Source organism: Rhea pennata, chromosome 20, assembly GCF_028389875.1.
Source record: "Rhea pennata isolate bPtePen1 chromosome 20, bPtePen1.pri, whole genome shotgun sequence".
In the NCBI taxonomy this organism is placed as follows: domain Eukaryota; kingdom Metazoa; phylum Chordata; class Aves; order Rheiformes; family Rheidae; genus Rhea; species Rhea pennata.
Genome location: NC_084682.1, coordinates 11,480,376 through 11,506,629, shown reverse-complemented (window position 1 = coordinate 11,506,629; position 26,254 = coordinate 11,480,376). Strand labels below are relative to the sequence as shown.

The 26,254-nt window shown below is 45.2% G+C and overlaps 1 protein-coding gene across 2 annotated transcripts in view; it reads left to right on the top strand.

Moving 5' to 3' along the window:
* The first annotated feature begins 1,933 nt into the window (after positions 1 to 1,933).
* Positions 1,934 to 26,254, top strand: part of CALN1 (calneuron 1) — a 120,047-nt gene continuing 95,726 nt past the window's right edge. The window contains exon 1 of one of the 2 annotated variants that reach the window (XM_062592615.1): positions 1,934 to 2,054. In XM_062592615.1, the coding sequence (XP_062448599.1) occupies positions 1,937 to 2,054 (118 nt within the window). In that variant the 5' untranslated portion in view covers positions 1,934 to 1,936. The remainder of the gene's footprint in view (positions 2,055 to 26,254) is intronic. The other variant, XM_062592616.1, reaches the window with a different exon arrangement.

Genomic DNA, 26,254 nt, shown 5'->3' with positions numbered 1-26,254 from the left:
GGCTGGTACCAGCACTGCCTCTGTGTCCTGCTCCCTCCCCCACCCTGTGTGCTCCCCAGCACACTGGGTCTGCAGGGCAAACTCATGCGAGAGTTTGTAGGAGAGTGTTTTAAACCTCTTTCTAGTCTGATAGGATTTTGAAGATGAGTGTAATGGCTTTTAGCTTGCACATGTGATTATGTACAAAAAAACATGGCTCAATTTCTGTCTGAATACTTTGTTGTGAGATGGGAAGCTAATGAGGATGGTGCAAACTGCTGGAAGAGTCCATTCCAGCTTATTAGGATCTAGAGTAGCACCAAAGTTGACATCTGCTATGTGCCTTTCTATGGGTAGGTAAAGTTCCATTCTTGGTAGTGCAGAGCAGTATATCAGAATGAAATACATTAATTGGTAAGTGCTGGGAAATTACAGATATGCTTAATGAAAAATAAAACCTTGTTTACGGTTTCTAATGTGCTGCTGAAGAAACTGGCTCTCAAATAAAAATACTTAAAATTAAGATTAGGATTTATTTACATAATTACTGCAAGAGAAATTCTAGGTACTTGCTAAGTAATGCAAGAGAAATCTCATGGCTTTTCTTCTCTTTCTGTGTCTCGAGGTTTCTTTGCTCTTTGTGCAAGTCTGTTAAAGTTTTTCTAACTCAATGAGGCAAAAAGTCATTTGTTTCAGAATTAATACATGTATATGCACTTGTTTTATTGACTGTGGTAAGAACATATGGCTATGTAAAAGCCAGATCATCCTTGTCATTGTTGCTGAGTGTTGGCTGGAGGATGACTCAGTAGGTGGCACTTACCTCTTTTGGCAAAGCAAGCTGATATCCCGGCATGGCTGTAGTGAGAATGTCCTTGGAGTTTGTTTCTAAAGGTGCTATATCCCCCATTGACATAAATTAGATCTGCCAAATTTGCCATATAAATTTATATTAATGATCTGTTCCAAACTGTACTGTCCAGTGTGTCCTGGCCACTTTCCAGTTTCTGTGGAAACTCTGGGCCAGATCCTCAGCTGATGTCTGCGTAGCTCTGTTGACTCTGCTGATTTATATCTATTGAGAATTTACAGTATAAAATGCAATAGGCCTATGATGGGGCTGCACTGATTGAAACCAGCCAAGGATATGACAAATCTTCCTCTTAATATTTCAATTGACTTTGGCAAACTTGCTTCTTTCTTGTGTATCCTAAATCAATGTGTAAGTGATGCTGACAGTAATTTCCACTTTTGTCTGTGCAGATGGCTGCCCTTCACTAGACTGCGGTGTTTATACCTGCTAAGTTTGCAAACACTTTTCTGCTACAGTCTCCCATTGAGCAGTATTTTTCCTTAGCTGTCACAGTTATGAGATGAAAATGTTCTTTGTTGGCCCATGCTTGAATATGAATTGTCTTCTTTCAGCAAGGGCCACTAGAATCTGAAGCACTCATGTGATGTGCATCTCCTTGAGCACTTCAGCTCCAGGCAGGGGCATTTGAACTATCTAAGATGCTCAGGAGTGGGGCCTGAGAGCTGAGTGTCCAAACCCTTGCACAGCTTTGACAATCTTATTTCTGGTGCCTATGACTTTTTAATTGCATGTAAATGTAGACTCCTGTGAACTATGTAATTATTATCTAATAGCAAATCTCTAAGCTGAAAGTTGCAATATGAGTGCTAGAGAATATTTTCTTGGGACATCTTTTCCTGTCTCTGCTAAGCCTTGTCCTGTGTAAAGAAGCCACTGCTTTTTTTTTTTGTTTAGCTCCTGTTTCAGACACCAACTGAAAACTGATCTATCAGTCTTGCACTTGGCTTCAGCACATTCCCTGCTCTAGGATGCAGAAGGCTTTTGTCCGGCCACTCTTTCAAGGCAAGCTGTTGTGCTGTTGAAAGAAAGCATAGATAAATAATAAGCCTTTCTCTTCCCTCTTCCCTTGTGCCCAGGGAGAAGATGCCATTCCACCATGTAACAGCTGGCTTGTTGTACAAAGGCAACTACCTGAACCGATCGCTCTCTGCTGGCAGTGACAGCGAACAGCTAGCGAATATCTCAGTAGAGGAACTGGACGGTGAGCAATGTCATCGGAGTTTTCCAAAGGGGGGTTGGTAACAGGGAAAGGCTCGTATTCATCTCATCAATAGCGTTGTCATGGGGTGGCCTGAAAGATAGCTTCCCTGTGAAGTGAGGAGTAAAAGGTGTGTTGGAAGCGAGATGTCTCAGCAGATCAGGAACAAAGCGAAGGCCCCAGACCAAAGTTGTATTCAGACCTGGAGATTGATTTTATCCTCAGATTTTGTCCTTCTGCCTGGAAATAAGGCAACTTTTGAAAGAGGGCAGCTGCTTTTTACAGGCAAAAGTTGCAAGAGAAGAAGTTGTATTTTCAATAAAGATGTCTTACTGCTTCTCCCTGTAACCTGCAGAGCTGAATCTATTTCCCTAGGCAAATCTGTTTATATGCTTTGTGGCCTTTGAAAAATGAAGTTTTTATCTGTAACAAGATATGTGGAGGTGGCTTGTGGCTTAGGAAGCTGGAAAGAGCCTCTGGATTCCCTTTTCCAGGTCAGTGATTTGAAGTGCAGGCTGGCCTCAAATTGGCAAAGGCTAGGTTATGCACATCTCCTGCCTGTAGGATCTCCTGTGATTTCCTCTCTAGAAGCTGGTTGTTACTAATCCCTTCTGCCCTGAAGACAGGCTAGTAAACCAGGTGGACTCCCAGACTGATTTTCTGTGGGGAGGTCTCTATTCTAGGCAATTGGTAGCTCATCATGGTCATTTCTAAGCGAAAGTTAATATGTTGTTGACGATAGTGATCTTTGAATGACATGGAACAAGTTTAAGCTCTTGGTTTGCTTCCCCAGTGGACGTTTTGTAAAACATGATCATAATTGGCAGTCTTGACAGAGAACCTAATGAGTAAATGAATGAGAAAATGGCACTAGGTAGAAACAGTCCTTCCAGGATGGGTTGGAAACATTTTGGCAAAACAGAAGAGAAACAGGCCAACATTTCTGCCCTCCTTCCCCTGTTTCACCTGCTGTTTGGCAAAAGAGACCTCAGTTTTCAAGCCTTTTCAACTCTGAACCTTGGGATGTGGTTTTGCAAGTTTTATATTAACTTATAAGAAGTAGGAGCAGGATTTTCCTTGAGCATTTGTTGCTTCTCTTCTTTCCAATGAGAATGGTCTGTACACACCACAGGTGAGATATGCAACATACAAAATTGCTTTTAGCTAAGATCCCAGGAACACAAGGATTTTGAAACGATATTCTGTGTAGTTTTTCTGGGTTACCAGAGCTTTGCTCAAAAGTTCGAGCTGGTGAGCATACGTGAACTGACTCAGCTTCTATGCATCCTTAAGATGAAAAATTACATTACAAGGTTAAGTTTAGATACTCTCCCTATTCAGGATGACAGGGTTTGGCTGAGCACAGGTAGGAGGATGTACAGTGAAGTCTTGCACCTTATTTCAGATGCAGACAGGAAGGCTTTCTCTGCTATACCTACCATAATTCGAGCCCATCTGCTGCAACTGCCTTTGAGACTGGCAGAAGACTGTCAAGGGCTGATAGACCTGGGTCAGGGTGGCAGCAGGGCTGTGACTCCACTGTTCTCTGCTGTGAAACTCTTGTTTGGTTTGTTCCCCTGATACTTGAATGGAGAGGGGTCAGTGGCTGGATGTGGGAAGGAAGGCTGGGACATGTGCCTGACCACAAGCTGTTTTAATGCAGTGCCGACCCTCCCACGAAGCCCGCAGGGAGGGATAGGGGCCGTGGGCCATCCCAGTGCTGCAGCTGGCTCTGCAATCTGGGCCTCGCTCGGCATCGCCCACTGGGAGCTAGTGGCTCCGTCCATAGGAGCAACGGGTGCTGGCGGCAGTGAAGCACAGACCGCGGTGCAAAGCTGCCTTCCCTAAAGAGGAGACCAGAACCTGAGCAGCTCTGAATCACCTCCATTAATTAACAGCAAATGAGATGAATGGGTGTATAGGAGCAGACTTTTAAGAAGGCAGCGGCTGAGTCGCTGCTAATATGAACGCTGCATCCGTTTAATGTGGTCTATGCCCTATTATAACTGTGCTATTGAACTGGAGAGCAGCAGATTTCCTTCATCACTCTTCACAAAGAATATCTCCCTTGTTCTTCAATAGAATAGTTAGAGCTCTTTAGCTAATCATCTATTTATTTTCTGGCTGTTAGACATAGGCTTCTGGTTAGACTTTAGTTATGCTTTTTGATAGCCTTTTGCTTTACAAACACATTTTTTCAAGAGCTTTATATTTTTGCCATGAAGACATGCCCCAGTTTTTAGCCTGGCAGAGAAGATCTCAACCTCAGGCCATTTCTTCCCACCTGCAAACACCAAAATGATAGTGGATTGATTCATTTCCCTGTGAGCCAGAGCAGCGTAAGAAACTGAAGATGAATTTCTATGTGCTCACTACCAAAGCACAGTCTAGCCACTGGAAATTTCATGTAATATTAAGTCAGCAGTCGCTATCTTACTGTGCTTTGTTAATAGTATTGAAGAAGTTACTAGGTATGTGGCTAACAAATTACCGGTGTTCACTGTCCAAACCCAATTCAGAAACACCCTTCCTGCCTCAAATGTGAATTAGCTCAGGGTGTGTAACAAACTGTTCTTCTCTGAGATGTTAATATCAGTATATGGGAGCTTCATGGATATATTAAGCTGTGATAACTATGCCAATAACATATTTGCATTTAATCATATAGATGGGAAGGAGATGCCAAATTCCACTTAGTATCTTTTTCAGTGAGATTTTGGTCCCAAGAGAGTTTCAGAGTATTGACAAATCCCAGACTTATGTATTAAATTGCTAAGGGTTTGAAGCTCTTTCTGTGGAAGTTGGTGGGAATTTTCTGTGATGCTCTAGTACATTTAAAGCTCCAGCAAGTGCCTGATCTGTCAGATTTTTCCAGCAGGTTTTTCACGTCTAGCATTGTGTATCTCAACACCATTCGCTCTGTAGAGGCTTTTTACAAGTGTAGGCTCTCAGATCCTGCGGCGTGAACGCGATGTGCAGCCTGGGTGGAATAGAATGTGTTGCAAACCGCCGCTGCAATGAATACTGACTAAAAATGTTTGTTTGGAGCCCATAGGCGATGTATGCAGGGAAATATGGAGATCAGGAAATGAAAAAGAAAGATTTATGGCTTCAAGTAACGTAAGGGGGAAAGATGCTGGGTTTTTGGATGAACACGCACAGTCCGGAGCGGCACATCTAGGGTGCCACTACGCTTCTTTTCCAACTAGTTATTTTTCTCCTATGAAAACTTTTCAGACTTGCAGCAGCCATCTGTCGACTTTAACTCTGGTCTGTTTTTTTCCATTCTGCTTTAAATACTACGCTGGTAGCGAGGAAAGAGGCTGAAGAGATAGCAGGTCACTCTGTTGATCGCTTGTCTATTCCTAGCAGTGCTATTTGCTATTTGTGGTTCTGTAGTAGCGTGAAGGTTTTTAGAAACTGTCACCGTCACAAAGGGAATTAACTCGCAGAAAGCTATATTAGGCGATATTTAACTTTGTAACACAAAGTAAATGACGGAGTTGAAAGTGACAGGCCATCCATAACCTGCCTCTCAGAGGCTGTGAAGTACGATGAGGCCTCAGATGAATATTATTGCCATATGCTCTGCAATTTCTAGGCATGAAAGTATACATTGAGTCTGGGATGAACTGCTTTACATATAGATTTTCTGGCTATCGTTGTTTGATACAGAATCATGGCACTGTTTGTACATACTCTATCATTTCCATGTTTTAAAGCCAGCTTCTGTCTTCACATTACAGACTGCTAGGAATATTTTTAATAAAAATGGTGGATGGAAATCATCATGTCAAACTTGAGTCATCCACCTCCATAGAGTCTATCTGAAGGGTATTGTCAGGAGGTAAAAACATTTCCATAGTAGGAATCTGACAAATATCACCTGAAGGGAGGCACATGCATTATAACTAGGCTTTGCAGAAAGCATCTGTGAAATGCATGATAGTCAGAGTGCCTTGCAGAGAAAACCCAAACGTGAACCACAGCAGCAGTTATTTGTCCAGAAACACATCACGATAAATCCTTATATGACCCAGGTTCCTTTGAAATCAGCAGTGTCCTGCCTGTGCAGGGCAAATGTTGCTGTGCAGCAGTGCGATAATTGTTGGCTTGTAGTGACTGAGACCATGTAGCCCATGGCCCATACAGGGCCTGTGGTACCTAGAGGGCTTTGGCTGCGCTGAGAGATTTTTTCCTAGTTGTAACTATTAGTCTGGCTGATCTGATGGCATCGTTAAGGATGACAACAGAGAGAAACTTCCAGTGCGTACTTTTGGCTGCCTGAACTGGAGATGTCAGCAGGGCAACTGTGTGAAATGGGGCCACAGCTTCTGGCTGCAGGAGCTTTGAGTGCAGTTGTCTTCAAAGCAAGTGTCTGGGGACTTCCTTTGCTGGAAGACTTTCCTGTCATTGTAGTTTATATGCTGCACTACGGGATGTGCTTTGCCCAGTTTCTGCTTCTCTCCAGCAACTTCCTTCTGCTACCTGCAGCAGGTGTCTTCCCTGGGTCACTGTTTTCCTCGGCTCCTGCATGGAAGTCAATGGTAAACAGCTTTAGACTGTATTGGAAAACAGCTCTTGAAATAATTAAAGGGCACGGTTAAATGATGTCCATATGGATTTTGAATTAGCAGTTGGCTCCCGCGTGCCAATAATCCAGACAATGAAATGCGGTTGAGGATGTGTTGGGGCTATGGCTGTTTCGAGAGAGTCAGAGTCCCAGGGATATGGCAAGGTACTTGGTCTGGGGAGCTGATAGGACCCATGGTCTGTACAAGGTGGGAGAAATAGGCAAAAGTGTTGCACATACCAGAGGCACACATTTCCATTCTAGCCCTGACTCTGAAAAAAAGGCCAAAACTGGGTGTATTTACCCTTTTGTGCAGTATGTGCTGTCAAATGTGATGTGTTTTGGATGCTGTAAGTCCCAGAAATCAAGGGGCCCTGATGCTGCAGAGCCCTGTGACTTTGAAATCCCATTTGGGGTCTGTTATTTAGCAGAAGTCTCCATGAGGCATGAGGATTGTGGCTGATTTGGATCCCAAGTCACTCGTTATCAGAAGGACTCGACAAAGAGCTTTTTGCTTGCTGGGGAGTAGGGACTGCCGCAGGACACCCTGTGTCTTTTGCCAGGTGTTGATCCTTCCCAAGGACGCCCGTTTGCCAGTGGAGATTTTAATCTTGCTGATGAGTGCAGAAGGTGAAGGGGCAGTCAGGTTCCCTCTAGCCTCAGCAGCAAACTAGCTGCTCTTCATTGATGGATAAGACTGATGATCTTTGTTGTTCTAGGTGAGATCAAACGGCATTTTGAAGAAGCAGTGTGCTCAAGAAGAGAAGCCCAAAGGGGAGACGTATTAGTCACTTGACTGACTCATGTAGCAGCAATAATGCTGCCTTTGGCTGAGTCTGCCTCACTAGGCATTTTGTCCAAGGAGGAGGGGAAGGAAAAGAAAAAAAATAAAAGAAAAAGGAAAACATTTGGGAAAGTGGAGAGAGAGAAATAAAAAGGAAACAGAGAATCCTGCTGGTGAGGCTAGAGTTGCAAGGCCTTCTCCTGAAACAGCAAGACATAGCAAGGGAGAATCTGCATGGGCATACGGCCCAGCTGGGACGTGCAGAAAGGTGCTTGTGGCCAGGGCATTGCAGCAGCAGTTTCTCCAAAGATGTTTCAGCACAAGCTCTGGGAGCAGCCTGTTAATTAAGTGGATGAAATTGTAAAAATCTCATTTCCTCTTTTGAAGATTTCTTGTAAAGGAGAGGTTTATCCACAGTGTCACTGTTGTGAGTGATCAGGGCTGGAAGTGGAATTATTGGGCTTTAGTAGTGTTTCATGCCTCTGAATATAAAATTGCAGCATCACAATGCGGATTCTTCCATGGACAGAACTGAAGGTACCTCTGACTTCTGCTGAGCTCTTCTAGCTGATTTTCCAATTATATATTTTAATTACAGTGTGGGTTTCCTCAGGACTCACTGATTTCAGGTATGAAACGGCTTCCATTTAAAACTCATAAAAACTGGTGCAGTATTAATATTCTGCATAATATTATTTTACTGGAAGATGCATATTTGCTCCAGCCAGTGAGTGCCCAGTGGAGGAGTGGAGTTCCAGATGGAGAGATTGTGGCTACCTGTCCTAGTCAGCATGCTGACTTACCACTGAGGAAGTCCAAGGAGCATACGTTCAAATTGCACAAAGGGAATGATTTATACTCATAAATCCCTGTGATCTGCCCTGTTCTATAGGAGCTAGCAAGCCATCTGCAGATTTCAGCATTGTGGCTGGAGCAGAAAGTTTCCTCCCTGTTTGCACCGGAGTGGCAGTGTGGTCTTGCCTACCACAGATGGACAGATGCCTATCTGTCCAGCCAATACCTGCAGTTCAGTCCCAGCATTGCAGACCTCTTGCACTGGGCCTCCAGGAAAGCTTCTCTAGCTTTGGGTGCCCAGACACCCAAAGCGGCTGTGTACAGAGAGCTCTGGCCCCTCCAGGTTTGACCGGAGATGAGGGCTTCTGCTGTGTAGGGTTTAGCCACTGCATTGCCTGGGGGCATGTGGGCTTAAAGGGCAGCACTGAGTTTCCTTGGGCCATGGAGATCCTCAACAGGAGGGTAGTAGAAAGCTGAGAGATGGAGTACTCCAGAAAAACAAGTACTTTTAGCCTCTGATGCTTTACAGCCTGGGCCGTATGTGAGGAGCCAGTCCTTAGCTAGTTTGACTGGTTGTTTACATGGTAGGACAAACCTCTTTTGGGTGCACCTTTGGGAAGGGGTTGCAGAGGCTATGTGGTGACAGGGGACTGTTCTCCTTGTCCCACACCCTCTTTGTCCATGCTGCCGGGAGCCTTGTTGCCAAGGGGGGATGCTTCACCCAAACTCACTGCACCCCAAAGTGCAGGAACAGGCATCAGCATCCTTTTTGAGGGAAGCATCCTTACAAAAAGAGTATACATAAAATGAGCTTGGCTGCCAGCAAATTAGAATTACAGGGACACCATCTGGACAACAGTTAAAGAGATTGTTTGAACTCCAGCTACGCTGACATAGTTATAGGAACTGGCTGGTGAGCAAGCGAGTTATTAGTACTGGGTATTCAGATATCTGTGGATGGATATTGGGGGGGATTCTGGCTTGTTGTAGGCCGTGGAGATGGTGCCTCCTCAAACTTAATCTTAGGACGTATTAACACTCCGTATTAAGGCAGTTTTGGGTAGAGAGTTGCAGTTTGTGGTTTCATCTCCTTGTTTCACTTCTCATCACAGCCCCAAGCAGCACTGCTGATGGGGGCCTTGGCATGCACAAGTGTCACCGAGACGAGCGCTCCCCAGCCTGCCATGAATCATTCTGGGCAGACGCTCCTTGCAAGTGCTTCAGATGATCTCAGTTCATTTTCAGGCCAGGCTTTCTTTGGAGCACCGTGATATCGCACCGCTTGCATTGCCCCAGGCCACGGGTGCAGAGCAAATTCAGATGAAGGACTAAACCTGCTTTAAAGGGCATTTAAATCTTCCTATGACACATTTATACAATTTTTAATGTGAATTTTTAAATTTTTATGCAAACTTCTAGGCCAACTCATTAATTTTCCAGGACCCTTGATCTTAAACCTCTGGCTTTGGGATGCTGCTCTTATTCTGAGTGTTGCTCTGTGAACTCAGGGGGTCACATTCTTAGCTGTCACTTTATTACTGTGGAAAAATACTCTCTCGGCAGTGGCTTTTAGCTGCTGTATGGGAAGACAGTGGTGTGGGTAGGATCACAGCATGACGAGCCCATAAGGACCTGGCACATATCTTGACACTGGGAAGCAAAGGTGGCTTGATGCTACTTTCTCCCCTGCTTCCTAGCTGAAGGCATATGGAACTGAGGATACGGGAGGACCTTTGGTGTGCATACACAGTCTACACAACGGAGTAGGTGGCCACATTGCAGTGCACCCCTTCTGGCACCCTCTAGCTGTCTGAGCACCGAGTGAACTCATTTGTGCTGCAGCCAGCCTGGTCAGGGCATCTTTCCCTGGCAAAGGGAGAAACTGGTTTCTGATCCAGCTCTGTGGCTTCTGAGGCTGAACAGGACTGGCAATGCTACGGGAACAGCAATTTCTGTCTGAAGCCATCTGGGAATGGCTTCCCATCCCAGAAATGGAAGACATATTTCTTCTTTTTCCAATTGGGCAGGACATGTCTCGGCAGTCTGACTCCACATGGACATCACTGTATCCATGCCACAGTGTGTGTGAGGATGCACACTGTGGCATGTCCAGGTGTCCTCCCAAACTGCAAGCTGGTGGCACACCAGCAACCTCACCTCCGAGGAAGCAGCAGAAGGTCCAGAGGGTCAAAGTGGCCGGACCCTGACTGAAAATTACTCTTATATGCTGTTTCTTCCTGTTTAACAGTACAGGCAGAAGCACAAACCCAGCCTCTGGCCTGGGTTTAACCTGCATTAGCCATCCCATCCATGGTGCTCAGTGCAGAGCAAATGACTTGCTATTTATTTCATTTCCTCTGGCCTTCTTACCAGTGCTGTAGCTCAAGGGGCCTGAAGTGTGGATTTGAGAGGGCCCAGACAAGATGCCATTAGAGCAAATCAGGAGATGAATGGCTCCGTGTGCCAGTGAGCCCGAGACCTGACTGAAAGGACCTGCATGCTGGGCTTTGCACTCACCAAGTGCGGGAGCAGGATGAAGCTACCTAAAACATGAGATCTGAGGCTCTCACAAGCTCAGATCCATTCCAGAACACCACTAGGTATCCTGTCCTATCACTATCAAGCTTAAGTTATTTCTCGTAATATAATTTCAAATGCTTAAAGATGGGAAGGTTGATGTGACACTCTGCATGCTGTGCACGTGCCCTTTTCCTGATCACTAGCTTGTGGACTGTCAGGTGCCTCTTTGAGTTGCAGAGATCAATATTTTAGCCCAGTTGTGTTAGTTCACTGTCTTTCAGCACATTAGATTTAATCAAGTTGTAGCAAACCACAAGTGGTCCTGAATCAACTTCCCTACCTCCATCAGGGCAGCTGCCTCACCAAACCAAAAACATTTACAACAAAACCTCCATTCTCCACTGCATTTAAGTGCTTCCTATAAAGGAACATTCAAGAATAGATTTCTTTTCTAAATAACCTGATTTAGCAGTTATAGGTTCTTAGTCAGAAGCTGGATTCCAGGAATCTATTTCTAGTTCTTCATGGGGACGTTTTGGCAGTCACTGATCTTCTTGTGCCTCAGTTTACCTCACAGTAACGCTCTTTATGAATGGCAGATAGCAACAGGGCCACCATTGTTTGGGGTGCTGTAAGACCTCTGGATTAAACATCATCCTTGGCACTTAGCTTCACATGAGCAACGGCTTTGTTTTGACACCTAGCACCATGGTGCTATGCCTGTCTCTCAGCTGAGCATGCCAGAGCCCACTGGGGACCCAGGACATGAATGATGCCGGCAGATACTCTCTGTAGACACAGCGCTATGCAAAAATGGCAGAGAGAAATACTTAGTGTTTCTAACGGAGTGTTACAACGGAGAGTGTTGCGTCTGGTTCTGTTGCACGTGGTGACTTGAACACATACCAATTTATTTATTTATATACAGTCAAAAGTAACACAGTGTCGAGGTTAGTGTTCACGGCTTCAGTTTGGCTCTCAGGGCATCTGCTCTGTGGTATCGGAAAGCATCTCAAACCTGCTGAGTTACTGGGCAGAAGCCAATGTCAGCAGCTGCTTTTCTTGAGGCTACGTGAGCGCGTTGTGGTGATGGTGTTTATAGTCTCTGTGCCGTTGCCCCCACTTGTGAGAAAATGCTTTTATCCTGCTTAGAGGGAGGACAGTGACTCACTGCCCTGGCTTGGCGGAGTGAGAAGTCACTTCAGGAGGTGGGAGTCCAGATGAGAAAGGTGGACTACAGCAGTGCCAGGTTTTAAACAACAAGAAGGCCGTGGCCATCATGGTGCTGCTGGCCATCTCCCTCCAACTGCCAGGCCATTGAAACAGAGAGGCCAGGTGCTGGATATACTTATTTCCCAGTTTCCCTCACCTAACCAAGAGTCCTGAGAGCCATTAGTGGCTAAGGTCGCCAGACAAAATAGCACATTTTGGCACTATCTGAGATGAGAAACAGGTGAAAAATGCTGTGAAAAGGGAGCTGGGACTGCCTGTCTGCTCCTCGAATGGGCTGTGCAAAGCTACTCCCTACCAGCATTTGCACTAGACAGTTTCTCAGAAATCCAGAGCTGGGGAAGGCAGGAGATGAGAAGGGGTAGCAGAGCAGACAAAGCATGGCCGATAGCACAGAAGCTGAGAGCTGCCGGGAGGCAGGCTGGGTCGCAATCAGGAGCTGGGAGCAGGGATGACCTGGAGGATGGGGAAGGAGTATCCTGGAAAGGATGGGCACTGAGTGCAGGGCAGAGATTTGAGCCTGAGAGGGGGTGAGAGGCTGCAGCAAGGAAAAGGCAAGAGGACAGGCAGCGAATGTGTGGCTGCATGAGGTGTTGGGTCAGCTAGTCCCTCAGCAAAAAGCACTGGCAGCTGGGGCTATGTGCAGCAGTTGTCAGCTTTTGTAGGACCCTGCAGCTCCTAGCCACCAGCCATCTAGATGGGTACAGGAGGAAGGAGAAGGAGCCCAGCTGGGAAGCACTGTTTTTTCTAGTTTGGCTGGCTTTTGCAACATCAAAGAGGATCAGTACAAACTCTTTGAAGTCAGACTTAGCCTCTGCATGTCTGTGGAAACAAAGGGGTGCAAATCTCCTGGAGTGACAGTGATCCTCGGAGGAGCTGGGTGCCTAGGATCATGGAGAGCTTTGCTAGCATCGGTCATCCAGATATGGTGATGTGTCTGGCCCAGTGCACCCAGGAGCACCTTGTGTTAGGGCAGAGTGAGGTGCCTATAGTTGCGGAGGTTGGACTCCAACACAAAACTTGTGATTACTGGACAGGAGCTGTATTTTCATTAGAGCAGCCCTTGTTCTCAGTGCAAGTCCATTGGTGGACTGATCTGTTGCTCTCTTGGAAATGTAAAATTCATTCAGAGATTCACCTTGGGGGGGGGGGGCATAGCAAGACAGTTTGGTGCCCAGAAACCCTCCTCTTCCCTCCTGTCCTTATGCATGCAAGCTGCTCCCATACTCTGTTCACTAGCCTTTTCTGGGTGGTCTCATGCCCTGGGCAGGCATCCCTCTCACGTCGTGTTGGCTCCTCTGCTCTGACACCTGCTATCAGAGATGATTCTGGGAGTGCAGGATGTACAGTAAAGCTCACCAGAGCTAGTCAGACGGTGGCGGTTCATAAAGTGTTTTGCGAGCCTTCAGCACCAGAGCAGCTGCTGCAGTGGAGGGGGCATGGGCTGAAATCACTGTAGTTGCTAAAGCTGATGCCAGGATGAGTCTGACCTAGCCTATTCCCTCTCTGAATGAAACAAATTAAAGCAATGCTGGGTTTTTTGCAGTCTAAGGTCAGCTCAAGGTCCTACACCTCCTGCATCACTGGATGGTGCTGCTATGCATGGTCCTGTGCTCTCAGTGCTATAGCTAGGGATTGGTCAGGGTTCTGGAGTGGCACCATGGTCTTTGCCCTGGACTAGTTTTTAGAGGATGGGCTGAGTGGATAGCCAGGAGCTTGCTCTCTGCTTTGGGCTCCAATTTGTTTCTACTGTTGAATGACTGTTGTGCCCTGGCTCCAACTGAGAGGACCTAGAGAGAGTGACTGCAGTGATGCTGTTGGGACCAGCAGCAGAAACCATGGAAGTGTGAAACAAACTGAGCTACACTCAAAATGTCTCGTGACTCAGGATCACAGACTGCTGTTTCTGTGAGGACTGGCATGCAGAGTCCTGACACTGTTCCAGGGAGGGAAAGTAGATAGGATCAAACATCTATCCGGGCTTTGAAAGTGTATTGACACATGGTGGCTTACTCAGCCCCACATCGTGTCCTGCCTGGAGTAGAGACACTGCAGGCAGCACTGCAAACCCTTTGCAGGAACAACTGTAGGACAAGTGCAAGCAATAAAAATAAGTTTTAGAAACCTTACTGTCTGGTATTTTTAATTTTCAGTATTGCAGAGCAAGGCAAAGTCATATTGTTAAAATATTTCCTTTATTTTGATAAGAATTCTGTTTAAAAACAAAGAAACAAAAACAACCAGAGTAGTGAAAAGATATTGATCTCTCTCATGTTCTTGAATACATACCATTATAATATCATTTAAGAAAAATCCCTCTTTCTAAAGAAGCCATTTGAATGCAAGTCCATTAGCAACCTGTGGTATGAGGCAGTATTTTGTAGTTCAAGATTATTCTTTTGGGCAATTTCTATTTAATTTGCTAAGAAACACAAATATCATTAAATTTCTATCAACTGAATCCTATCCGGGGCTAGGGGGTTTTGTGAATAGGTTTGGATGGGGAGGGAAAAGAAACATGACTGTTTAATTAATTGTAATTGCTATTGCTCCCCTAAAGTAGAAAAGATTTGAAGCATTTTTTTTTCCTCAGCAATTCTTCATGTTTGCACATAAGGAGTAAATTGTGCTTTGCAGGGACATTTTTTTGCCTTTGAAATGTGAAACTACGTTTGCCACTGCATCTGATGGATGAAATGTCCATCACGGGTGCTTAAATGTTACTCATCCCTGCTTTGTAAATATTATTTCAGTATTGCAGAAGAAAAAATGGAAAAAAGAGAGAGAGAGTTGGAGGACATGGCTGAAACGACTTTCTCTCCAGCTTTGCCTCTTGGTGTGGGAGCTTTTGGACAGCCTGGCCCCCTTTCTGGCTTTCAGAGGATGTGTGAATGTCTCTTGTTTCTCCTTATAAAAACAGTAGAGGTAACCCTAGGATCAGCACTGCCTCCCAAATACAGCTGTGCAAATATGAGAATTTTCAAATTTCCAGCAGTAAAAAAAAAAAAAAAAAAAAAAGAAAAAGAAACCAACAACACAGGTAAGAGGGTCCATCTGATCCATCTCAGTTTGAGCCAAACCAGCATATTCCTATTTTTGCCTTTTTTTTTTCTTCCATGCATCAAAATCTGGGAAAAATCTCATCTGTTTCAAAACCAAGTGTTTCATACAGGCTTTAAGCCTTTAAATCATTTCAGTTTTGGAGATGTGGCAAACTTGTAAATTCTGGTTTGCCAAGCCATGTGCTGCCATTAAGAGTCGAAACGAAATGCTTTATTTCTCTAAGAGCCTGGTCTTTGGAACAAGTAGTTCATGCAACTGCCGTGAATTGATGAAGTGTTTCAGAGAGGCCGAGTCCATATTTTTGCTGAAAAATGCTCTAGGAGACAAGTGTTACTGTGCTGTCACGTTTCAACGTTCCCCCGTGCAGGCATGGGCAAGGTGCTGTGGTGGGGTGAGGAAGGAGATTTGGGCAAGGACGTTGCTTTCCCCTGCCGTGATCTCCGTGGAGAGCACCAGTTACAGCGTGCTGGGTGCACACATGAGGTCGGTGCAGTCTCATTGAGCAACACCTATTAAAGTGCTCTGAAAACTCCCAGTAAAAAAACCCAAAAAACAACAAAAAAAAAGTGCTGTTTCCCAAGCGATATGCAAGGTAGAGGCAGCTCTGGGTGTACCAGGGAGAGGGTAGTACTTTCCTGGTTGCTGTTGCAGTACCCATGACACCCAGCTCCCCAGTTGGGCTGTTCTGCCCCATGACCGGTTTGGGCTCCCATTCCCCTGCTGCAGGCTAAAGTGGGATTAGGAGGGTGGTGGGAAGAGGAGACACTGTGGATGGTGGCCCTGTGCTCTACAGGGGCGGCTGAGAAAGGGATCGCAGCCACTCGGATCGGACTGGGGAGGGTGATTAGGGCCCGGAGGGGAGTCCTCTTCGCAGGGACACCTCCTGTCCCCACCCAGCCGAGGAGGGTTGCAAGACCTGATGGCATCGTGGCTCTCCCTGTGCCACCCTACGGGGGCCCACGGGGCTCCCCCTCAGTGCTGGCTGCTCTCCTGCAGCACATGTGAGTGCGCTCCAGTTGCATTGTGCACCTACAGCCTGCAAATGTCACCCGCAAAGCTCGGACTATGTTCAAGAGGGCTCTGCTGCAGGCATTCAGCAGATTGCCTCTCAAGTCCTTAATTGCTTCATTGGGGAGCTGCTGTCAGGCAGCTGGGGTCTGCTGGTGAGCCGGTGAGCAATGGGTGTTTCGCAGAGAGCATTTCAGCTAGCCGGTGGTTCTGAGCTGTAAAAATATGCAAGGTTTGGATTCAATTCAGATGCAAAAGGAAAGCACATTTCCTCCCCCCCTGCCTCCCGCCCTTATTTTGGGGCTATTTATTAGGACGGGTAGCTGGTGACTCCTGCGGTGTTCATTCCAGTTGCCTTCCAGGCTTGAGTCTCGGTATTTAATATAGAGCCCATTTCCTTTTTCCTAGCTCTGCTTTTTCACAGTATGGAGTGGAATATACTGACCAAGGAAAGAGAAGCGAAGTAAATAAAGAGCCCAGTTAAGTATAGGACTCTGGAGGGAAGTTTTAGCTAGCCTTAGGCTTGCTTGCTGTCCTGCACTGAGATCTTACAACTTCTACCTGCCCTCTTTTTGTTGTGGTAATAGCAAGCAGGAAACGTGCTTTGGTTTCTGTAACTCCCATTGATAAGGCTAAGGGGTTATTTGTCCCTTTAAGAGGAGAAGGTCACATCAGTAAAAATGCAGAGGGAGATTGGATTGAAGAAGCAACCTCTCACTTAAGAAGTTATTTTATCATTTGATCTGCTTGCTTTCTTTCTTTCATTTTAAGAGGATTTCTTTTTGAGAAAGTGACTGGAGAAATCTTTCTGCTGGTTAAGATTATTGTCATCTTCTGTGTAACAGTGTGGGCAGTCAAGGCTTCTGGCTGGAGTCTGTGGACACCTTGCGTGCATGTTGCTATGGCAGGGAAGGAGTTCTGCTGGGTGAAAGTGCTGACTCCGTGACATGCAGGGTTCCCCCCTCCCCATACTTCTGGTAATGTTTATTTGCAGAAGCAGAAACCTGAAGTTTCTGTTTGCAGGTAATTCGTGCATTTCTTGTACATTCAAACTCTTCCCAGTGCATTTTGTATAGCACCCAAGGAATTCAAGGCTTAGAATCACAGAATTAAGTCTCAGCAACTAAAAAGCACTTTTTAACCTTGGTGCTGTGTATTTCTCCATCAGAACAATGTTTATACCCATCCCTGAATTTTCTTGTTTGCTTGCATACATGGGAGAAGCCTTCCACAAGGTGTTTCTCAAGAGACAACAGGGTAAATGTCCTGCTTACCTAGCCAACAGAAGAAATGGTTTCGCCTTGTGAAGAGACTTATCTTCAAAGTGGAATGTGCTTATTTTGCAAATCTGAAATTTTGATCCCATTGATGTTAGCAGCAAAATTCCCATTGAAAGAGCTAGGCTTTCTCCCTCTGTAGTTTAAGAAATCGGGTAACTGGCTGATCTCCTTAGTGCCTATTTATTTTTTCTAAAGAAAAGCTTTTTAGTAATGTGACTCCTAGAGAAAGTTTCATCCTCAAAGGCTGAGTTTTGGTGTCTTTAATTGTGTGTAAAAAGTCTCGACATCACATCTCATGATGGGGTACTCTCTGGGGTGTAGCTGCATGTGTACCTGTTTGTACGTGAGCATAGTCAGTTGACAGAGATTTTAATTTCAATTGTTGATAGCACAAAGCGAGTGGCATCTCTGTTTGTAATGGGCCTATAGTTAAGCCTGCTAGAGAAGGGTGAACTGGTAGGCCCAAAGCTGAGGTAGGTATTCAGTATAAGGACTGATAATGGAGGAAAAATAGGCTCTTCTGAACCTTAATCCTTTGGAAAATTACCAGTGTGGAAATTTGTGTTTTGCTAGTCATCAGCCATCTTCCTCTAGTCCCGCTGACCTTTTCCAACGCTTGTTTGTGAGACCGCTGAACCTTTGATGGCATGGGAGCAAAAACTGCTGAAAGAAAGGACTAAAAGAATTCCGAAGAACGAGGTCTGTGAACAGGTTCAGTTTTGCTCCAAAGGCAAAGCTCGTTTTGGACCAGCTTTGACATTCTCTCTCCACCCACTTTCTATGTCTCCATCTTCAGCCTCAACTCTACTTTGGCTGAGGGTAATTGCAAGGCCCTCCTTGACTTCAGTGGGAGCAGGACTGGGCTCTGGCCTTCCAGAGGCCTCAAACAATATATCCAAAGCAAAGTTTCTGGAGGGGAGAGATCCCAGTCTCATTCACAGCTATAGGCATAGACCCAGATCCATCCCCACTTACCTGGAGAACTACACGAATAGTCCATAACATCTGATCTCCTTCTCTTCTCTATGGGGAAAGCAAACACTTCCAGAGGATGATCTCTGGTATCTACTAGGGAGCCTGTGTAGCTCTTTACTGTGGCTATCAAGGGACCTTTGACTTCAAACCAAGTTCGAAGCTCTTCAGGAAAATTCTAGACAGCTATGACAAGCATATATGGATGACAGCTCAAGAACGTGTGTAGCAATCTGTAAGCCATAAATACTTGGTGAGTGCTGTAGTGACTTTTTAATTTTAGTGGGAAAAACAGAATGTGACAGCCAGAAAAAATGATACAAAAATAGTAGTAACTCTTTTGGGAACAGGAAATGTTACTCCTCTAAGAGCAACAACCCCAATTAAATGGAACCTTTAAAGAAGTGAATAGCTAATTATCTGGAAAAAGATGAGGCAGACTCTTGCACATAGAAAACAGATTTATTGGGGAACTTTCATCTATGTACATATGTCCAAGATGATTTGTTTTCTTGCCACAAACCCCAAATTGTCTTTGCTTTGTAAATATTGTGGTTGATGGCTGTAAAGATTTCCAATGAGATCAAGTTGGAAAGAGTGATATGGTCAGCTGCAGTTGCCAGGATTGGTATGGGAAATGGCTCATGGCTTTATTGCTGTCCTTCTACCACGGATGTCGCTGTGGCACCTTTCTCTTTGCTTGCATTGCATGGGGCAGTGCTGTGGGTACACAAGTGTGTCCTGTGCTGGCACGGAGGGCCTTGGGTACGTGGACTGGGCAACTAAGCTAGCTGCTGGACCGAAGAGGATGCCCTTCTTTGTGACTTCTAATAAGAATTTTCAGCACTTCGGCGCATCTCCAAATCATTTAGGTTTTGATATTAATAAAAGTACTGAAAAGTTGGAAGGTAGTAGTTTTGGCATCTATAATATTTAATTTGCACAAACCTTCATGTGGAGTTTAATTTAGACTGATGAGAGAGGGAGTTTTATGAGTATAAAAATCCATTAATTACAGATCCTGTCTTAATTATAAATGGCTTTATTTTAAAGTGAGTTTTACAACCAAAATTAAGACTTGGAGCAATTCAATCAATACAAACATCAATTAGACCCGACTTTGTACTCTAATTAATTTATAAAGCTTCCCAATGAAGTGTAAAAAGTGTACCACTTTGTACTCATCTTTCTGCCATACCCAGGAATCAGGAGGTCTTTGTGATTTCATTAGCAGCCTCCTAACAATAAGCGTGGCCAGAATATCAAACTTACAATGGTCTGCTTTTTCCCCAAATAGACCAACACAGTTAACAGTTAATGGCCAAACAAAGCAGAAGTGTAGAGGAAAATAGATGCTCTTGATAGTAGTCAAATTATGGGGCTTTTTTTTCCCCCATTTTACTGTAGTTCCAAGAACTCTGTGGTTCCTCTGTGATAAGGGCTGTACCACCAGATAGTCTCTGCCCTAAGGAGCTTTGGGAGCTTCCAGACTAGACCATGCTCACTTGTAACCCACATCCATGTCACCACCTGATTTCTCTAACTCATAAGAATTTATCTCACAGGATTATTTTTATTCTAATTTTTATGGCATGCTCCTGTGCTTTACAAATGTGAAACATCCTGATTTTAAGTGGCAGGTAAAGGTTGGGCACAAGGGATATGAGTGCAGTTCTGTTCTCAGCCATGGCTGTTTTATCCTGTGCCTTCTTTTCAGCAGCTTTACTCACCTGGAGTATTTGGTGTTGTATCTGCTGACTCAGGGGACACATGTCATTTATAATTCTTGTTGGGAGCCAACGAGCCAGCCAAGCTGAAGAGTGAGGATCCATTCTTAGTCATGTAACATCATTTATTTGAATCTCTACTGGTATCTTCAGTCCCAGCGGCCAATGGTGGTGAACTTACCTAGATTGAGAGTATATAAAACAAGACGTTTTTCAATACCAGAGGGTGAAGTGAAAGAACCTGAGGACTCCCATGAGGAAGTGGAAGCATTAACAGATGAAGAAAAACATATTTTTTCTTTTAAACTGAGTGCAGATGATGTGTAAGGTACTAGGAAACCACAGACCTCGATTCCTGTGATGTCATCTGGGCATCTGCCTTTCTTCAGCAGAAGGATGCTGGTCACCCGTTCACCCTGCTGCAGATGTGTGCAAGGTGTAGTGGCAACATCTACACCTTAAATAAGGAATAGTTAAATCTTTAGTGCAGGACTTAGGAAGCTATGGAGTTCTCTGTAAGCTTTCTTTGGTACAAGACTTGTCCTAAGGGTCTTCCCCTCTCACAACTCTTTTGCACAAAGACTCTGTTTTCCTGACTGGTGGTACATCACGTCATCGTGTGGGACCCCAGTCTTCTTGGGCCTGCAGCAAAATGAACAAGAAACCATTATCTGACCATGTGCGAGCTCATGTAGAAAGCACAGAAGGGAGGGAACCAGGTGCTAATACAGTTTGTATTTCACTTCTATTCAAAACTGGGTGTTTTAGTAAAGCCAAGCTCTGGGCCATGTAAGTGTTTGAAGTTAGGAACCGAAAAGCGAGCGACAGGCAGGCAAACAAAGCAAAAACCTGCTCTGAATTATCATAAGCTTTTTTGTTGTTTTAAACCCTTTCAAGCAGAGCCATTTGTACTGAAGCAAATTCTCCCAAGATATTTTTAGATGATATGAGCAGAAAAATATTACTCCACAGCAAGCTGTTTACAAATCTGCTAACCTTGTTTAGTGCTAGTAAAACTCTCGGCTTGGTGTGCTGCAGAGCACGCTAATTACTTGACAGAAATTACGCAACGGTGTCTTTCTGAAGTGATATACATTGGCTCAGCTCTGCAGCTGGGCCCATGTACAGCATTTTATATAATTAACTGTGAATGTTTCTGCAGCTTTTCCATTAAAACAGGGCGACCACGGCAGAAAGAGGCAGACCCTGCCAATTACCAGTCTCTCTCCGTCTTTTGCTTCACACACTCGTTTCTGTAATGTGGCTGTTCGGCAAATGGCAGTCTGGCTGTTGTCGGCTGATTTGAGTCCGCATCGAAGGCACTGCAGCCCAAACTGCTGCTTCCATCTCCACAGACAGTTAGAGGAAAAAGGTCTGATGGGTTCGAGCTGGGGATAGCCAAGGTGGACAGCCTGCAGGTGATGGGGAGACGTAAGATCCTGGGTGGATGCCCTTGCACATCATGCGTGTAGAGTTTAGGAATCTGAGAGCTGCTCTCTGTCACTTACTCTCTGGGCTTTGACTGGCCATGAAGTGGGAATAGTAGCCATTCCCTATCACATCTAGGTGGGGTAAGTGCATTTAACAGGAGAGCATTCAGGTGCTATGGTAGCAGGATTGTGTGAGTATACTGATGGGTAAATACGGACTTCCTTAAGGAAAAGAAGAGAGTGGGTTCCCAGTCCCTCCCTGTGGACTTCCCTAGCCTGTCCCTTCCACAGGAGTTTGTCACTGGTGATCCATATGCAATGATCTCAGAGAAGCTCATATTCCCATGGGAATCTCTTCCAGTACTGCCAGTGACTGCAGTAAGGGTGCATGGGATTTCCACCTTGAATGTTTTAAGAGGTTGGTTTGTGGTTTGGGAGGATGCTTTGGTTGCTTCTAAAGGTTTAGTGAAACAGGCTCAGTAGCAAACCAATACTTTACCCCAGAGTGATCTGAAACAGTTGATAGAAGCTTGATGCTTCTGATAATTGATTAGTGTTTAGCAATGGCTAAGTTGGCCTTAACCATTGGAAGGATGTTTCAGGGGGCATCCTACAGGAAACTATTCCCAGGTTCATTTTCTCAAGTGTATTTGTTAGTGGTGTGGATAATGAACTAGAGAACATGCTAGCCTGAGAGAGGTTGCAAGTACTCTGGAGGGCAGGATCAGAATCAAGAGTGGCCTGGATAAATTGGGCAAATGATTTGAAATGAGCAAGATGGAACTCAATACATCAAGCTGTTGCAAAGCCAAGTCTTGTGGTGGCCTGTTTGCAAGTCCTGAGAGAGCACAAAAGCTCTACCTAGGTGGTACAGGTGAGTGCTCAGCTGGAGCCCGCTGGCCTGCTTTGGGGGCCTACTTTAAGAAAGACAGAGAAAGAATGTATTGAATCCAGAAGAAAGCAACACAAATGAAAAGATACATAAAAAACAGAACTAGAAAGAAAGACTGGAGGAGTAGAACTGGGGGAGGGAGTCAGGGTTTCCAGAAAATATAGAGGACTGGAAGAGACATGTTAATAGTCCTCAGGTGTGGAAAAGGCTTCTTTTTATAGCAGTCATCAGTTATTCTCAGTGTTGCACAGAGAAACAGCAACAGAGGGTTAGCTTAGGTAGCAGAAAAATCTTTCTCATATTGAACATTTTAAGACAGTGGAATGGAGCACCTGGGCATGCTCTTCATTGAACAGGTTCCGTAATGGCTAGATGAGGACTTTTCAGCCTGGACACAGATGAAGATCTGTAAAAATGTCTTTAAAATGCATGAGTAGCATGGAGAATGTGGATAGGGTACAGGTGTTCACTGCCCTTTCCATGGCAAGAAGTGGAGACCATCAAATGAAAGCTGGAAGTGGCTAGTTCAAAACAGGAGAAGGTGGATTATCACTGCATACTGTGGCACCCGTTGCCAGAGGATGTACAAAACTAAATGTGATCATAAAAGGAACTGTAAAAATTTGTGGAAGAGAAGTCCCTGAATCGTCTGAAACAGGACTCCTGGCCAAGTTTCAGACTACCTCTGGCCTAGCATCTCTATCTGTAGGGATGGATAGGCCTGTGTGTCTCAAAGGCTTTACAAGCACAGCTCACTTTTGGTGCTCCTCTGTGTCTGTGACTCCACCTGGCTCACTGCATCCACTCTCACCCACCCTCATCCCTGAGGATCTAAACTGTTGATGGTAGTTGGAAATACCTAGTTGTCTCATGACTGGTAGGAGCATTTCAAGCCCCTCAGTACTTGCTACCCTTCCTTTGCAAGATGTGAACCCAGTTGGACAAACACTGCCTTGGGTAAGCTTCACCTAGGCTTTAAGCAAGTGTAAGGGGTATGTGACCTCTTGAGAGCCTTTCCTACCCTCCCCTGTAGGGATTTCTGTTATACTACATACATGATGAGAGGGAACAGAAGGAAGAAAGCAGCTGATGTGCTACAGTAATAAACTAGCTGGTCTACTTGAAATTTGCCTTCTGTCTTTTTTTGCTCTTCTGTGCTATTGCTTAAGTGTTAGAAAGACACACTTGAATGGAGGCAAAGAGCTACTACCTGGCCTTTATTCTCCCATATCCCAGGCCACGTTGTGTGGAGGGAAAGCTGCTCAGCGGCTGGTCAGCAGAGGTCCTCCTCCACAGACAGATAGCGTGGGACATATGGCTCATGAAAAGAGGACGGCTGGGATTTCCGTGCCTTTGTTATCCTTGGCCACTGTGAAATTCCCTGGAGCTACTGGCAACCTGCATAACTTGTGGCAGCCTTCCTAATAATTCTGGTGATATTGTTTTAGTGTAATAATGTCTCCAAGATAACAGGTAGATTTTGTCCAGCACAGCAGCTCAGCTGGAGTGGGAAGCAGAGAGTCTCTGCAAGCAAAGCAAGTCATTGTAGCTTGGGATGTGAACCAGTAGTGTGTTTTATGTTTTGAAAGAAAAGCAGCTTTCACCAGAGAGGGGTGGGAATATAAGAGAAATTCACCTTTCCAGGGAACCCGGTTTTGTGCTTTTAATTCTGTTGGCTCAGAAACCCTTGGACATGAGTGTGGTTATGGCATGAGGAAGGCGCTTGTCTCAGTAGACTCCTCCTGGCTGCACAGGATGGGATGTGCTGGGGTCCAGCTCTCACTTGTGTGTAATCAGGAGCGTATTTGCATCCATGCTGGGGAGCAGAACTGCGTTAAGCACCTTGGCTTCCCAGCTGGTACAAGAGGAGCTGTACAAAACTGGCATGGTGACTTGATGGGAAAGCAAGGACAGTAGAGTGGTAGGGTACATTTGGTTCAGCTCACTGGACTGCAAAACACAAATTTTCAAGTTTTTTTTTTATGTTTAAGAACTTCATCTTTTCTGAGCTTACCTAAAAACATTGCTCCCTCACCTTTTTCACTGCTGTCTTACAAGATGCTTCTCTGGCCTTCTTTGTCCTATGGTGATTTCACAGTGAACTTCTGAATTTATTTGTGTACATGTTGCAGCAGGATCCTTAAACTGTCGCCTTTAACAAAGGTGTTTCTATAATTGGGAGGAGGAAAAAAAGAGTCATAAATGCGATTTGCAGTACAGTGGTTCTCGGTCATCTTCCAAGAATAAAACCCAGCTCAAGCTGCAAAACTGCTGTCTTCGTATGTTTAAAGCAGAGTGTGATCCAAACCTCCCTGGCAACAGGCAGCAATGGTATGAAGAAGTAGAGCCCCGATTCAACAAGCAGCGTAAGCATATGCCTCCTTGCAGGAGTGGTCCCACAGACGACAAGGAATAGCGCAATGGTGGCAAAAGATACTCCTCTCCCGTGAGAGAGGAATTTCACCTTTTTGAAATAGCCCAGAGCTGGTAACCAGCAGAGCATGTTTCATAGCCTGCCCACTTGCTTGGTTTAAAGTTATTTGGCAGTTATGTTAGCGAAAGCGTTAGTGGGGGTGTCCTTTTTCTTTTTTTTTTTTTTTTTGCAGTTGTTTTCTTTGTGCTGGAGTAGGCACTAGCTTGCCTTTGAAGTTAGTTATGTCTTTAATACTAGTAAAGCTACTAGGAACTATCCCCCCCCCCCCTTTTTTTTTCGTTACTACTTTTCATGTGAATCTATATAAATTAAGATTTGCAAGAAATACAGTAATTTTATCAAACTTTGTTATTATTGTGGGAATTTAAACACTATATTAGTCTGGGACCTCTATTGCTTTGCAGTCCAGCGAGACTGGCAACGGGGGGCAAACCATGCTCACTCCCCGTGCGGGCACAGCCTCCCTCCTGCTCAGCCTCGAACTCCAAGCCTCTCACTCTGGAGCAGGATCAATGCCGCCGCGGCTGTTCCCTTCCCAGCCCATGGAGGGCATCCACGAATCGAAGTGGGTTTGGTTATCGTTCTTTGCGAGGATGAGCTGCTGTGCGAGCTGCAGTTATGTCAGTGCCTGCTTAATTAAAACTTCAGCTGTGCTGTTTATTTCAGAAATGAGTTGTTTCCCCCTTCAGCAACGTGAAGCAGCAAATGAAGTATGCAAGTAGCGGACCTGCGTGGCAGTTCTCGTAGCCCGCTGTCAGATTGATTACTTAAAGTGCATTTGAAATCGAGTGCTGTACAGTCAGCTCTAGATCATTTCAGAATCATTCTTCATGTGCCAGTAAGTAAAACCGTGGTGAATAATATAGCTGGTTGAAAATAGGGAAGCTACTCAGTCTTGTAAATCTAAGCCAACCTGACCATCTCTTCTTTTTTTGCCCTTGAGTGCAATGTAATCATCACGGCATAAATAACAACAGTAATATAATAGAATTATACGAGTGCTGCTATTGAGAGTGCTATAAAAATAAGGCCAGAGATATTTGGAGGAGCTGAGATCAGAGCTAAAGTAGAGTAGAATTTGAATTGATTTCTTTTTATCTATCAGGAGAGAAGGAAAAGAAAACAAGCCCCACAATGTTTGTAAAAGCTTCAAGGAGTCTTCTGTGCCCATCTGTGTGGTTGTGGAGTGGCAGGCATCCAAGTGAGGGCTGCTTCTGCGGCTTTTGCTTCCATCCCCTCCTGAGCAACTGTTGCACTTAGTGAGAAAGCAGCTGCTGGTCTAGAGGTCTCGATGGCCTATGATAATTACTGCAAAGCACTGGGGGAATGCGCTTAGCCTCCCCGCACACGGGACGCGGCTGCGGCACGCGGCTCCGCCGGGAAGGCGTGCGGAGAGGGGCTCGGCAGAGCTCCCGCGGCCTCGCTCCCGTTTGTTCTCGGGCATCGTTTGCATCTTGATAGCACCGAGAGGCACGGGCAGCCTCGCGCCGACGGT